Here is a 14,900-nt window from a genome sequence, read left to right as displayed (position 1 = left end):
CCTCTGAATTTGATAACCCACTTCCTGCCTCCATGCCTTTGACTGCAATGTACTCCCTTCTTTATCTCTGTCCTTAAAAATCTCTATTCCTCCTGGTAGTGTTTTCTCTCCCTCACCAAGTTATCTCATATTTATTTGTTTACTTGCTTATCTTCCTAGGTAAATTTTAAGTGCCCTGAAGGTAGAGACTTTCAAATTTCTGTCTTTGGGAAGATAGTGTCATTGAACTGAAGAATACACGGTGGGATATAAGGTGTAAGAAGACTGGAAAGAGGCAAAAAAATGGTAAGGGAGACTGACAATTGGTCATAAGGCAATTACAGGGGCCCCTTTGATGGCAATGGATATAAACCCAGATAGGTAAAAAAAAAACCTCTTTTTTTGTTGAATTTAAAATCAATAGTTAATTTAAAGAACAGTTGACCTAAAATCAACAACTGACTTACTAAAATTAGTTTACTCAATTTCAGGATAAATTACTATGGCCAGGGTTCTTTCCCTTGCTATACAGTGGTTGTGTAATGGTGGACTACTACAGAATGGCTATGTGACCCTGAGCAAGTCTTCTACTTCTCAGTGCTCTGGGCAGTTCTCTATAACCATACATTGGTAGAGGGAGTTTGCTCACCTGAAAGTCCCCAATACCATTAAAATCACAGGTGCAGTCACTGAAATCACAGCTCCACCTTCTATCCCTTGTACGTTCTAAGATGATGTAGTCACAATTAGTTTTCTCAGTTTTTTTGGTCACTTCAATACTACTCACCAGTTTTTCCTTGTGAGGGTTAGGGGCTATAACTGTGATTTCATTTGTATAGGGAACTCTCTGGTGAGGTAATTATCCCTATTAATACAAGCCAGCACGTTCTCTGCAACTTAAAGAGTGGCTTAGAGCACAGATATCAAATGTGTGGCCCCCTGTAGCCAGAACTAGATAAAAATGTAATTGGGAAATATTTAATACAGTAAATAAAAATATAATAAAAATAGAAAGCATTACATTTTAAAATTACGTCAACATGCAACACAGGAATCCTTAGAATAGATTAGTAACCCCCTATTCCTATTTGAGTTTGCTATTACTGACTTCCAACCGTGACAGATTAAATGATATGCCCATGGTCACATAGCCAGTATATGTCAGAGATGGGACATAAACCCAATTTCCAAGATTAGCTCTCTATTCATTATACTATATTTCTACTGGCAAGAATTAAATCCTAACCTCCAGTTTCCCTGCCAGTTCACTCTACCATCTGAAAGATGAAAATGTCAGCAAGGCAATAATTCATCAGATGTGTCTATTTTAAGCAGAATGAGACTTCTAGAAGATATTATGATGCTTAACACCCACCATCATTAGTATGTCTCTGTGTGAGTAAAACTGTAGATCTTTATAGCAAGAAGGCATCTCTAGAGCTCATGGTTCAGTCTCCTTATTTCATAAGTGCAGAAACTGACATCCAGAGGAGCTGAATCACTCACCCAGGATCATGCGCACTACTGTAAGTAGCTGAGCTGGAACTACAATCCAGAAGTCTTGACATTCAGTGTGTTTCTCTACTCTACCATATGGTTTCCAGGAAAATTTGGGGTCCAGGAATATTGTAAACTCTTGCTCTTGTTGTCCATTTGAAAAAAGGTCTTAAAAACAAGTTCCCAACTCATAAATCCAGTCAGAAAAAAATTTATAAAGGTTAATCAGGGCACATTCTCCATGAGCAGGAGTTTGAGATCTCCTGACATCTGGGTTGGAAACTACAGAGCTTGAGAGAAGTGCAAAGTTGAACATAACACTAGGGACCCAATCACAAAGCATTTACTCCTAATGCCTTCAACTTCACTCCTAGCTTCCAGTACTCAAAGAAAGAAAAAGTAAAGCATCATCACAGAATACTAAAATGTGAGTTTTCAATAAAATTTTACTTTTCCTAGAGTCCCAGTTGGAAAAGACCTCAGGAGCCATCTAATCATCTCATCTTATCTGTATCTGAACAAGAAATGTCCTCTATAACATCCTTGAAAGGTGGTAACCCAGACATTAAAGCCCTCTAGTTGCGGGGGAAGGAAAGGGAAGAAATTCACTACTTCCTAAGACAATCCATTCTATTTTTGGAGAGCACTAATTGTTAGGAAAATTCAATTCAATTTAATAAATATGAAGTGACTACCATATAGAAGCTAGATGGCACAGTGGATATTGCATTGAGCTTGAGATCAGGAAGACTCAACTTCACGAGATCAAATCTAGACTTCACACACACCTTATTCAGTGACTTAACTTTGTTGATCTCAGTTCCTCATCCGTAAAAGGAGTTGGAGAAGGAAATGGCAAACCACTCCAGTATCTCTGCCAAGAAAACTCCAAATGGAGTCAGAGAAAAGTCAGACACAACTGAAATGATTAGTCCCTTGTCCTCAAGAACTCACATTCTACTGTGGGAAAATAATATATACACACAAATAAATACTGGATTGACAGTGGAGTGGGATCAGGAAAATTATTTAACAAAAATGTTTTATACTTTAACAGAGAATCTAAAAATCCTATTATTTAAAGCTCGCTGGAAAAAAAAATATATTCACCTTTTAAGCAGATAAAGACTAAAGGTCAAAGAAACATTACAAAGTAAATTCAGGCTATGCAGTAGTTCAGATGAAAGTAAAGAAAGTTACAAATAACTGCAAGAATCTTAGTGCTAGCAAACAGTAAGCTAAACACCAACCAACTAGTGGAGTAAGGCAGTCATAAGAGAGCTTGCACTCAGAGATTTGAACCAAAAATTCATTGAAAAATTAGTTTGAACTTGAACTTATAACAAAATATGGACAAACTATTATAATGAACAATTTCACACAAAATTACACAAGAATTGAAATATAAACTGACTCAACTCCCTGGTATAGAATAACCTATTAATAAAAAAAAGTTAATAACCCACTTGAGTTTTGTTACATGTTTAGCAGTACTTAGTTATAAAGAGACAGAAAATCATTTCAGCAGATTAGCCTATGAACAAAATGCTTAATTTTCTAATCTCAGAATTTCTAGTACAATATGACCAATATCACTAGGGAACCCCCTATATGAGGGGCTCAACCTGGAATCCATGCTCACAAGAAATTCTTGGATACGTTTCAGGGGTTCATGAACTTAGATGGGAAAAAAATTACATCTTTATTTCAATATTGCTGGTTTCCTCTGTAATACCATTTATTTAATTTTACATACTTAAAAAATATTTCAAGGAGTACAATGTATCTATATATATAGATATAGATAGATTTCATCAGATGGCCAACAGGGTCCATGAAACAAAAAAGGTTAAAAAACTCCACTATGCAGCATCCCCACTCAAAAGTTCTACTTTATTTGGCATTATGTTGACATTTTTTCCTTACTGTTAAAAAGCCAAATTTTGACTAAACACAAATAAATCTTGTCAGAGAACAAAGTTAAAGACAGACTGCAAAAGCTTCCATCTAGTACAGTCATGTATGATACTTACCAGCTTTGTCTTGCTGAGGTGTAGTGGAGGGTGTTCTGTTACATTTAAGCTTATTCGGTACTCCACTAACAAAATCTGAAATGCAAGACACAGAAGCAATCATGTCTTGCTCTGTTAATACACATTTAATATTTATGATGTGCTAAAAAAAAATTGTACCAGCAGATACATTTTCATTACGTCATTATAAGAAAAATAGTCACAGGTGGAATTGATGCCCAGTAATAATGAAATACAAAGAAATTTTGCACCTTTCAAAAGATAATTTTAATTAAGTAGTTCGCATCTCTCGAGAGGATATTTCAATTCAAATACAGTCAACACTATACTTCTAAATGTTTCTCAGCAGAAAAAAAACTGGAAGGTATTCTTACCTCTGGGAAAATGCTAATTAAAAAGCAAAAGGTTTTAATGAGTAAATGAAATTGGTGACTAAGTTGTGAATTTTCTGAAAAGTAATTTTGGAGTTTGAAAGTGAAACAATGTATTATACGGGCCTTATGTCGAATATCACTAATTCACATTTATGTAGCATTTTAAAGTTTTCAAATGTTTACCTCACAACCCGATGTGAGTTAAGTAACATATTTTAAAATTTCTTTAAAATAATTAGTACATATTGATGATGAAAAGTAATTGTAAATTTTTCTGAATTCATTTCCAAATAATTCACCCCTTAAACAATTGTACAATGCTAAAGAAACAGCCATTCTGATGATGCGGGACAAATTCCACTCTAACAAGCACGAGTAAAAAGAATCCTCATTCTGCTTAAACCAGAGTAGAGACAAGCTAATGTAACAGGCACCCATAAAGCCTTTAGGACTACAAAATGGAATCATTCCAGAGTATTGCAGCATTTCTTACCAATAAGCTAGCCTAACGACATGAAATATCTTATTGCTAAAAGATTGCAGAACATGGTAAAAAAAAACAAAAGTCAACTCCAAGGAAGATGTAGAACAATATTTTTACCAAACACAACTTATCTAAAACGAAACAGACAAGACTATAGTAACCAAACACAAGGCTCTCCTCCCAACCATTTCTACCATTAAGTAATTTTCTGCTACCATCATGCAAGAAATATGAGGGGAAGGGGGTGTTTATTATTCATAACCCCTATTTGAGTTCAGTCTTAATACTTTACTTCAGTGGCTTTAAAGAGCACAGTTTCACAATCTGGGCTTCGGGGGGAAACCTGGTAGCTTCAAGAAACTGTTCAGTATAATGTCCTTCTTCAATATACACATATACAAACTGATGGTTTAAAGCACAAAGACTATTTTAACAGTGTATAGACAGCTCAAATATAAATTGCATACAAGCAGGTGGCAATGTAAAATAAAGCTATTTACATTGAGAAGACCCAGATTCAAGTCTGGGTATGCTACTTTTGCTATCTTTGTGACCTTGGGTCTCAGTTTCCTTGCATATTAAAAAGGGGGGCAAACCAAATTATCTCTATATTTCTCCAAGATGTCTTCCAGCTCTAAAAGTCCTATATTCACAGTGTCAAATTTAATACAATAATCAAACCTATACTCTAGGTCAAATTGAACACAATAATCAAACCTACACACTAAAGCCATTTTCATACTTCTAAAACCTCCATCCCTAGGTTAAGCAGTTTCACCATTTCTTCTTGACAAGCATTATCTGCCAGGCACACAGTTCCAGGCACTGCTGTCTTTCCAGTACCAATACTGACATGCTAATAATAGATAACCAAGGCAGCATTTATATCTTATTATCAATACTATCTAGAGAGAAACAATACAATCCACTTAACCACCGAAAGAGCAAGATTTGTGTCATACTTTTTGCCAATATTAACTCGCTGATTCAGGGTTTTATTTAAAATATGAATATTATGTAGCTAATAAGTAGAGCAGGGACACATACTAGATAACCTAAACGTTAGATAACCTAAATGTTACTACAGAGATTCGGTTCTGGGATGTTTGAAGTTAACCAGTTAGCTAGGAATAGGAGGAAGAATGTCAGTCTCTTGAAAACAATATTTCAAAGCTTCTGATCTAATTAACAAGATAACTAAAAATACTCAACTGGAACAAAATATAAAAGGGCAGCCTCTGCTGAAACAACATCTTAGAGAGGTGGCACTGTTAGGCTAGGTGAACTATATGAAGGGAAATTTGGTCTTGATGACAGTTGATACAAACTACCCTGCCCTTCGAAGGGCCTTCACCCCAACATAATATGTGTGAACAGACCTGGCATGAAACTTAGAATGTAGAGGATTTAAGCTTCTTCCTCAAACCTTCAGGAGGAAACTGAAGGGAAGATCTATGAAAGTGACTGTTCAAGCTAGAATGATGAACATTCAGGATGTACTGGGATAGAAACTAACAGGAAAGAAAGTTTGAACTGGCACGATGACTGCGTGTAAATATGTAAGTATTTGACATAGAGCACAGATGGGGCACAAAAAACTAAAAAGACCTGGCACTCTTCCTCTTTCCTCCCAGTAACCCAAGCAGGATGTATCTGTCACTCCGCCTTTTCTCAGCCCCAGGAGCAACTTTGAAGAAAAAAAAAAAAAACCCAGACACAAAAGATAATTTAAAAAACTACGCAATAGGACCACAGACCATTGCAGTGAAGCTGATGACAGGAGAAAATAAATTTACATAGAAACATATAATTCATACGTAAAAGCAATCTTAAGAGTCTGGTCCTGAAAACAATGGAGAGTTCCTCTTGTTCTACCTAGCGAAAGGTATAAGGGAATCCCATGGAAAGGAGGCAGACACAAAATGATCCAGTCCACTTGATGACACTACTTTCCTTTCTGTGTACCCCAAGGCTTATATCTGTAGCTTATCTGCTCTTTCTGTACAGCGGTCAAAAAACATTTATTAAGTGTCAGGCACCAATCGCATAAATTATCTAGCTTTTAGGCTTGACCTCTAGCTCTGGCCTTTTGATGTACATCATCCTTCTGCTATCTTTAAAAATACAAAGAAGCTGCTTTGGAATGACATGCATCTGTGTGGCTAGAATTTCTCTGGAGGTCTACATCTGCTTTATTTTGGTCTTGTCTGAGTTTAATCTACAAAAATATAATCTACCGAATGCAAAAAAACAAAAGATTTTGTCAACATCCCCCTAAATCCTAAAAAACTGTTTGCCTGTAAAGGAAATTGAACTACATGATTTTTAGGGTCCCTTCTAACTTTAAGTTATGTGAGTCCTAAAATATATTTGACTTTATTAAAAATTGTATTACAATGGCCTGCAGTCCTATTGACTCTTTGCACCTTTTTCATCTATTCCTTCCTTTTTACAATGCTACCAATTTAGGCCAGGCCTTGACTATTCACACCTGGATTATTGCAAAAACCTTCCTCAATTCCCTTCCAGTCTTTCTGGCCTAAAAATAATGCTGTGTACTGTTAAAGACTCATCCAAAATATCATTTCCAGGACATCAATACTCTGACCAAATCTTCCACTTGGTGGCCACTGCTTACATGATAAAACTTAATCGCCTGAGTTAGCGTTCAACGATTCTCCGTGACCGTCCTCAGTCTTCTTTTCTGATTTCTTCCCTTTCTCCATTTAAGTCTTCATTTAAACAAAGTTAGTCTACTTACTGTCTCCCACATGTACCACGCCCTTCCACACCTGAATTTCCTCATCCAGGCCAAATATTATGCATTTTTGATTATCCAAATAAAATTCCAATTCGCCCTCCCTAACAACTCATTCTTCTTCAAGCCGAGGGCATTTTAACAATCTTACATTTACTAATATTGCTATTTTTAACTCTTTGCAAGAGGAACTCTATAGACCTACATTCTGACTCTTTGTCATTAGCAAACACTACAACTTGGGCAGGTCACTTAACCTACATGAAGCATAGTCTCCCCATTAGTAAAATAAAGAGTCTGGAAGAGGCTCCCCCTCTTACCTAAAAAATTCTGTAATTCTAGGAGTCTATGTTTTATCTCTTCAACTAGACTGTATACACCAAGAGAGGTAATAATATGGTATGCGTCTTTATATCTCCCACAGCCCTTAACATAAAGAAGGTAGTAAAAAAAATTTCTGTTGAGTAGTTACCTTAAATAATAAAAGCTTATAAACCTCCATGCTTAGGTCAAATAGTAATAATACTCACCACCTACACCCTGTCTTCTCTTTTCCTTATGTTCAATAGAAGACTCATATTCACCTTCTTCACAGTCGTCTAGTGATGGAGTAGAATTGGGGCCATCAATACCCAACATGACTGATATCTTTGCCATGATAAACTCTGGCACACGCCCTAAAGGATAACATTGACAATGTTGTTTTTATTGTGTTGTTTTAAAAATAAAGGTATTCTACACTAAACTTCTGTCAGAGAACAGGTTCCTAAATCATATACTTGAGCTTGAAGGAACCTTCAGAAGTCATTTGGTTCACCCCCTTCATTTTACGGATGATAAAACTGAAATCCCGAGGGTTAAATGACTGTCAAGATCACATATGGAGCAAGCAAAAGAGCTGGAGGTCTCTGTGAGCCCAAGGCCTCTAACTTAGTCCAGCACTCTTTCACTGTTTCTGCCTCAGAGTTTTAATGGTTAGTTGGGAGAAGCTGGCAAGCCATAAACATTCTGCCCTGAAGACATTTCACCTTTTCTTACCAATATCAGCTGCATGATCAATCAGGGTCTTTACCACCGCAATCTCCAGTCGAATTTCTTCCCTTGCATTCTTCGACACTTTCTCATTCCATGAATGTAAAAGGTTTGGAGCAAGCATTGCTGCAAGATTATAACTATCCATCTTATTCTCACTGACTCTTTAAAAAAAAAAAAAAAGTAGGTACCATTAAACGTAGTCAAAATTTGAACTAAGAAACAATTTCAAGAAGCTAACAGGCATATTTGTAGGGACTCTTACTTAATATTGGCTATGTATAAGGCAAATACTAAACCTTATCAGGAATTTAACCAAGAAATAGGAAATAAAAAAGCTTCTAACAGTCAAATTAATTTATAAAATCCATGCATCCAAAACTAATATTTTATTCACAGCCAGGCTTCTCAAAATCCTCAATCAGTACTAACTTATTTAAAACATAATAGTAAGACAGTTGGTTATTGCATTTGGTTTCAAAGTTCATAACTGATTAGAAGTAGCCAAACAGAAAGGGTGAGAGGAGTGGTTACAGGCAGGCACAAAAACTGTAGTGAGAAATGACAGGTGATAGCAAGGAAAGAAATAGAAAAATTATAAAAAAACAGAAATATGAAATCAAATGGCATCACAGGTTAGACCTTTTAGGGTAAACTGCCTTGCAGAAACAGGCCCCTGGAGATCACTGTATTACGGTATACAAATAATGACATTCAAAATGATAAAGAAAAAACGAAATTGTATTCAATATACTCCATTTGAGAAGATAAGGAAATATGTAAATAAATTTTAAGAAATATTTCCATCCCAAATAGCTGAAAACAAAATAAATGTACTGTTGCTTAAAATTATAACTGGCTAGCCAAAAGTTCCCCATAGCTAAAATTTTTTGTACTTGATCTTTACTTACCTGAGAGAAACATTCCGGAGAAAGTTAAAGAAGTACCGTAATACATATACTATATTGTCAGTCATAAGACAAGAGAGCAACATTGTAGCAGTATCCCTCTCCTCTGTTTCCAACTGTTGAGCTTTGATAAAAGCTTCATGCAAATCAACTGGAAAGATGGGTTCTGGCAACTCCCTAAAAAATTTCTTAATAAGATCTGTGATATCCTGTGGATCTGCAGAAGACAGACAGCTTTCACCATGATTCAGTTTCCTCTGAAATAAATTTCAAGTCATCAGTATTCTTTGATTTAAGATCTCCATTTTGATCAAAATCTCTGCTTACATCTCAAGATAAAGAGTTTTTCTTAGTAAACTTTAATTCTTTTATTTATTTGCTTCTGGTGTCATGTATTACAAAACACACAAGAAGCTCTAGCAAACAATCAAAAATACTTAATTTCTTTAACTACTGGATTCATGTAAGCTATAAATGCTTTCCACAAAGGGAATAATAGCTGGTCAGCTGTAACTCTACCATTCATTAATACCGAAAAGATGAGAGGACATAATGCTGAGCTTGGGAGTCATTAGACCTGGGTTCAAACCCTCCCCCCAATAACTACCTATGTGCAAGGTGCTCACAGACATCTCCACAGTAATTATTTAAAGTCATATGGGATGTGATGTTAGAGGGAGTCCACATGCTAGAAAATAATAGACCCTTTGCACATTCATGTCATATCTGAGGACTGTAACAACAAAAACCTAATTAGACAACTGTGGAAAGAAAAAATAGTCAAGGAATATGCCTACCTTCAGTGCTTTTATATGGGTAGCTGATCCAGAAACCCTAAAAAGACCCTTAACATGAAGATGTTGTTCCAAAGATGTGCAAGCATCAACGAGAAAACTGAAAAAGGCAGGTCTCATTAATGTATTTAATCTTACAAAAACCATACTAAGTGAATATACTTGTCAAGGTACATCAATAGGCTGTGAAGATCCTTGACATGACTTCTGAATTATAAATCATTTCCCATTTCTATAATCTACTCATTGTTCTTGTGCTAATTTTAGTATGACCGTTGCTCTCATTCCATGACTTTCACAGCCTACTATATACCCAAGAGCCATACTATCTAAGTGTGTATACACACACACACACACACACACACACATATATATATAACCTCTATACACACAGACATGTATACCCCAACAAATCTTTCTGTAATTACCATAAAATGCAACAACCTTTTTTAATTCAATTTAATTCAACATTCATTAAGTTTCCATATATGCAAGGCATCCTTAATACTACAGATAAAAAGGAAAAAAAATTCCTCCATTTCAACATATACAGCATATACACAGATGAGTATATATAAAGTAGTGTTAAGAGACAAATGATAACTAGGGTAGAGGAAAAATAGGTCAGGAAAAGTCTTATATAATAGTGAAGAAGCTAGGGCTTATAAGAGGCAAAGGTAAAGAAGGAATGTATTATACACCTGAGAGATAGTTAATGCAAAAGAATGGAGGCAGGAGACTGAGTGTATGTATCGTCAAAAGGACTAATAGCCAACAGACTGGTAAGGTAGATGGGAGGCAGATCATGAAAAGTTTTAAATGGATTTTGTATTTTATCCCAGAGGCCATAGGAAGCTCCTGAAGCTTCTTAAGTCAGACCCCTGTTTTAGGAACATCAATTGGCAGCAGCTTAGATTATGGATATAAAACAGCGAAACTTGAATCAACAAGACCTGGCAACTAACTGGACTAAAGGGATGTGGGAGGAGGGAATTTCAAAGAGAAGATAGTGGAGAATTGACTCTGAGGCTCTAAAACTAGAAAATGAGAAGAATGGTTGTGCATTCAATCAAAACAGGAAAGTGTGAAAATGGGATAGATGTGAGGAAATACAAGTTCCATTTTTGAAAAATCAGTTTATTTTTATTTATAGGTTCTATTCATATCTCATTTAATTTACTTCTTTATTTGCTTGTCTGTGGGACCTTTATTTCTCTGCCAACATCATTTGTCCAACTCTTCGGAAGACAGAGATGATTTTTTAAAAAAATAATTCAATATGTAGAACAAAATAATGCAGACAGAACGATGCTCAATAGAAGTCTGTAGGTAATACATGTAGTATCAATGTTAAAGGGGACAGCTAGATGGCCCAGTGGATAGAGTGAGTGCTGGGCCTGGAGTCAGGAAGACTCATCTTCCTGAGGTCAAATCTGGCCTCAGACATTTCCTAGCTATGTAACCCTGAGCAAGTCACTTAACTCTGCTTGCCTCAGTTTCCGTATCTGTAAAATAAGGGGGTGAATGAAATGGCAAAACACTCCAGTATCTTTGCCAAGAAAACCCCAAAAGAGGTTATAAAGAATGAAAACAACTAAATGCCAAATAAACGTTATCTCTACAGATTACACAGCTCTCCTAGGTAAAGGACTCGGAGGATCTAAGCAGGTTCATTAACATGAGTTTTGTCGTCATTTCCCCAATACGTGAGCGTTTAGAAATCCTTTTACTAGAATGTGAAATGTGCGCATAACAAATCTGAATAACACTGTGTGATCACTATTTACAAAAGCTTGGGCATCTCAATAACATATAATTACTCTTCTCCCACAATTCTTCCCAAATATACTCATTCATTCATCCAATAAACGTTTACTGAAAGTCTGTTATTTGTCAGGCACTGTGCTAAGGGTATCATTACATTACAGGGATTTTCATTCAAATACAGATTTCAGAGTGGAATTATAAAGTCCATGAATTAAAGACCCAAGTGTGAAATATCTACTAATTTCTGAACCTTGCAATTCACCACTTAATTCTAGGCTAATTTCACACCTTTCTTACCTTGGAATGTTTCCATATTCTGGTACAAATGTCTGGGGTAGTACAGAAAAAGGTGCTCGAAAAATTTTCCCCTAAAATGTAAAAGTCATTTATTATAAGCATCAAGATAAAAATTTACAGGTATAAGCACAGAATGTGAAGACAAATTGTGATTTCAGGGAAAGAGCAAAAAAACAATTAAACTAGTTACTAATATTCTGAGATATAATTAGTCATAGTAGCTAAAAGGCAACAGACTTTGGTAACAGTGAGTCTTAAGAACAGAACTAGTCTCAAATACTAAAATAAATACCTTATGCCAATAATATCTATTAATTATGCTAATGAAAGAGTTACAGAACATTTGGATCAAATACTAACACACATTAAAGTATCATTATTGTATTATTTTTTAAAGAGGACTTCAAATAGGTTTAATGCTTCTCAATTTGCATCTATTAAAATGGATATTTTTTTCTGAAATCACCTTCCACAGCTCTGCAAATACTAACTCTGCATCAAATTATCTGTGTACTTCCTTGACCAATAATAGGGTAAGATGGATTAATTTTTTTGGCTGATGAATGTTACAAATTTTCTAACAAAATGTTCCAAGAGACTAGGACTAAGAAATACTGAAAGTAAACATTAAAACATTAAAAAATCCAATTCAACCTCTTCTTGTACAGTTGCTATTTCTATAATAAAATTATCTTCTTTCTTACTATTTTTCTTAACTATTTCTTAACTATTCTTAACTATTAAATATTTCTTAACTAATTCTTAACAATTTTTCCGAAGACTATTTATCACAAGAATAACTTGTGAAAGGCACCAAGATTCAGTAGTCCTGGGTATCAAGTCATGTCTCTATTAGTTATGTGGCCTCTAATAAGCCATTTCAGCCCTTTCGTTACCTCACCTGTAAAATGAGGATAATTCCACATAACTCAGAGGGAGTTTTATAAACTACATGTTGTAACAATGAGCTATTATTAATAATCTGAAATCAAATTCTGAGATCCTGGAAAAAATAACAGTGCAGATATATATACTGAAAGAATTAAGCATAAAAATTTTCTGTAAGCTCGTACGACACTTAGGAAAATGACTAACGCAGAAGACATCCCATTACTAGGACTGGAGATAAGCCATTTATAGTATTTTTTAAAAAATCAATCCATAAGCATTGATTAAGCTGTAACTATACACCAGGCACTAGGGATAAAAATACAAATAAAATAACCCCTACTCTCAAGGAACTTATGTGCTAATGAGGGAGAGAAGTACGTACAGAATATAAATAAATACAAAATAGCTAAATAAGCATTTTTGGGGGGAAGGATGGAAAATCAGGAAAGGTTGATAGTGATATTTTAGCTAAATCTTGAAGGAAAAGAGAGATGAAGCAGAGGTGAGGATGGAGTGAATTACAGGCATGTGGAGATGGCAACTGCAAAGGAAGATTCAGGACATACCTGAGTACATGGGGGACACAGAAAAGGCTAGTCGGTATGGGCTGGGGGTGGGGTTGTTTAATGAGTAACATACAATGAGGATGGAAAGACAGCTTGTGAAAGGCTTTAAAAGCTAAGTAGAGGAGTTTATTTTATCCTAGAGAGTTAACAGGGAACCAATGAAGTTTATTTTGTAGATCACATTTGGGCTAATGGAAAATCACTTTGGCAGCAATATGTAAGATAAGACAGAAATAGGAAATGGTTTGAGGCAGGAAGTACAATTAGGAGACAAATTCAGTAATCTAAATGTGATGAAGGCTTGAACTAAGGAGGGTCAGAAAGAAACAAGACAACTGCCAACTGATTAGATATACAGGGTGAGGGAAAATGAAGAGGATAATGGAAAGTTACTAGACTTGGGATATGAGAAGACTGGTGGTGCCTTGGGGGCAAAAATAGGGAAGTTTGGAGAGCAATATAATGAGATGTTTTGGACCTGTTAAGTTTGAGATATCTCTGAGACAGGTTTGTAATATCAAGAAACTGAGATAAATCTTGGATATCAAGTTTGAAATATCCCATAGGCAAACAGTGATGCAGGCCAGAAGCTCAGAGGAGAAACTGGGACTGGCTATACAGACCTACAAGTCATCTACATAGGTTTAGGATTAGGGATATGACTGGTGACTTCACTGGTGTAGATAACTCCCAAATGAGGGCACTTATTCTACCAATAGAGACTGGCAACTTTTCTGCAAATAGTAGTGTTTAAATGCCTAGAACAATGAATAGTTAAATGACTTGCCAGGAAATCACACAAAAAGTCAAAGGCAACATTTTAATCCCAGGCTTCAAGGACAGCTTTTTAACAATGGCTCTTAATCATCTTGAATGAAAGATAATAAAACCCTAGGAACTGATGAGGTCACTGAGAGAAATTCTTTCATGCAACAAACATCTATTAAACACTTTCTATGTTCTAGGCTCCAGAGAAAGATACAGTAACAAAGATGAAACAGTCCCTGCTCAGAGAAATTACATTTCATGGAGGTGAGGAGAAGTAGAGGGAAAAGACATAGATACACGTAAGTAAATATATACAATACAATTGAGAAGAAGCACTAACTGGAGGATGGGAAACTAGAAAAGGGTAGGTTACACTTCAGCTAAACTTTGAAACAAACTAAGGGTTTCAAGAGGCAGAAGTGTGGGAAAAAGTATTTTAGGTATGAAGGATAGCTTCTGTAAAGTTATGGAAGCAAAGAAATGTCAAATAGGCTTACTTTAACTGCACACTGCAAAAAACAGAGTAACATGTAATAAACCTGGAAAGGTTGGCTGTTACTTTTTGAAGGACTTCAAATGCCAAACAAGGCAGTTGTAGTATTTGACTCTAAACAAGATAGCAATCTTTTTGAAAAAAGGAACCACACAGTCATACAATCATTTGTTTTAACAATCATTTGTTTTAAGTGGATGATGGATAAAACCTGGAGGGTAAAACCATGACCTACACAACAATTAGGAAGCTACTATAA

At 35.6% G+C, this 14,900-nt stretch overlaps 1 protein-coding gene and 1 long non-coding RNA gene across 12 annotated transcripts in view; one reads left to right on the top strand and one right to left on the bottom strand.

The window, feature by feature from the left end:
• Positions 1-14,666, top strand: part of LOC140513844 (uncharacterized) — a 31,872-nt gene extending 17,206 nt beyond the window's left edge. Inside the window, exons 4-5 of the long non-coding RNA XR_011970386.1 lie at positions 160-285; positions 14,346-14,666. This is a non-coding gene — a long non-coding RNA (uncharacterized lncRNA). The remainder of the gene's footprint in view (positions 1-159; positions 286-14,345) is intronic.
• LOC140513764 (TP53-binding protein 1-like) overlaps positions 1-14,900 on the bottom strand; it is a 131,189-nt gene that overhangs the window by 97,458 nt on the left and 18,831 nt on the right. For 9 of the 11 annotated variants that reach the window (XR_011970305.1, XR_011970304.1, XR_011970306.1 and 6 more), the window contains 6 exons: positions 11,924-11,994; positions 9,863-9,959; positions 9,069-9,322; positions 8,164-8,321; positions 7,656-7,802; positions 3,510-3,584 (listed from right to left, as the gene is read on the bottom strand). Coding sequence is in view for 6 of the 11 variants with exons in the window: in XM_072623692.1 (XP_072479793.1) it covers positions 3,510-3,584; positions 7,656-7,802; positions 8,164-8,321; positions 9,069-9,322; positions 9,863-9,959; positions 11,924-11,994 (802 nt within the window). In the remaining 5 variants the exon portion in view is untranslated. Of the gene's footprint in view, positions 1-3,509; positions 3,585-7,655; positions 7,803-8,163; positions 8,322-9,068; positions 9,323-9,862; positions 11,995-14,900 lie in introns of all 11 variants that reach the window. The other 2 variants (XM_072623697.1, XM_072623696.1) reach the window with 1 other exon arrangement.

The sequence above is a fragment of the Notamacropus eugenii genome, chromosome 7 (genome assembly GCF_028372415.1).
Source record: "Notamacropus eugenii isolate mMacEug1 chromosome 7, mMacEug1.pri_v2, whole genome shotgun sequence".
NCBI classification, from domain to species: Eukaryota; Metazoa; Chordata; class Mammalia; order Diprotodontia; family Macropodidae; genus Notamacropus; species Notamacropus eugenii.
The sequence above is the reverse complement of the archived record's forward strand: the minus strand, read 5'-3'. Positions and strand labels throughout refer to the sequence as shown.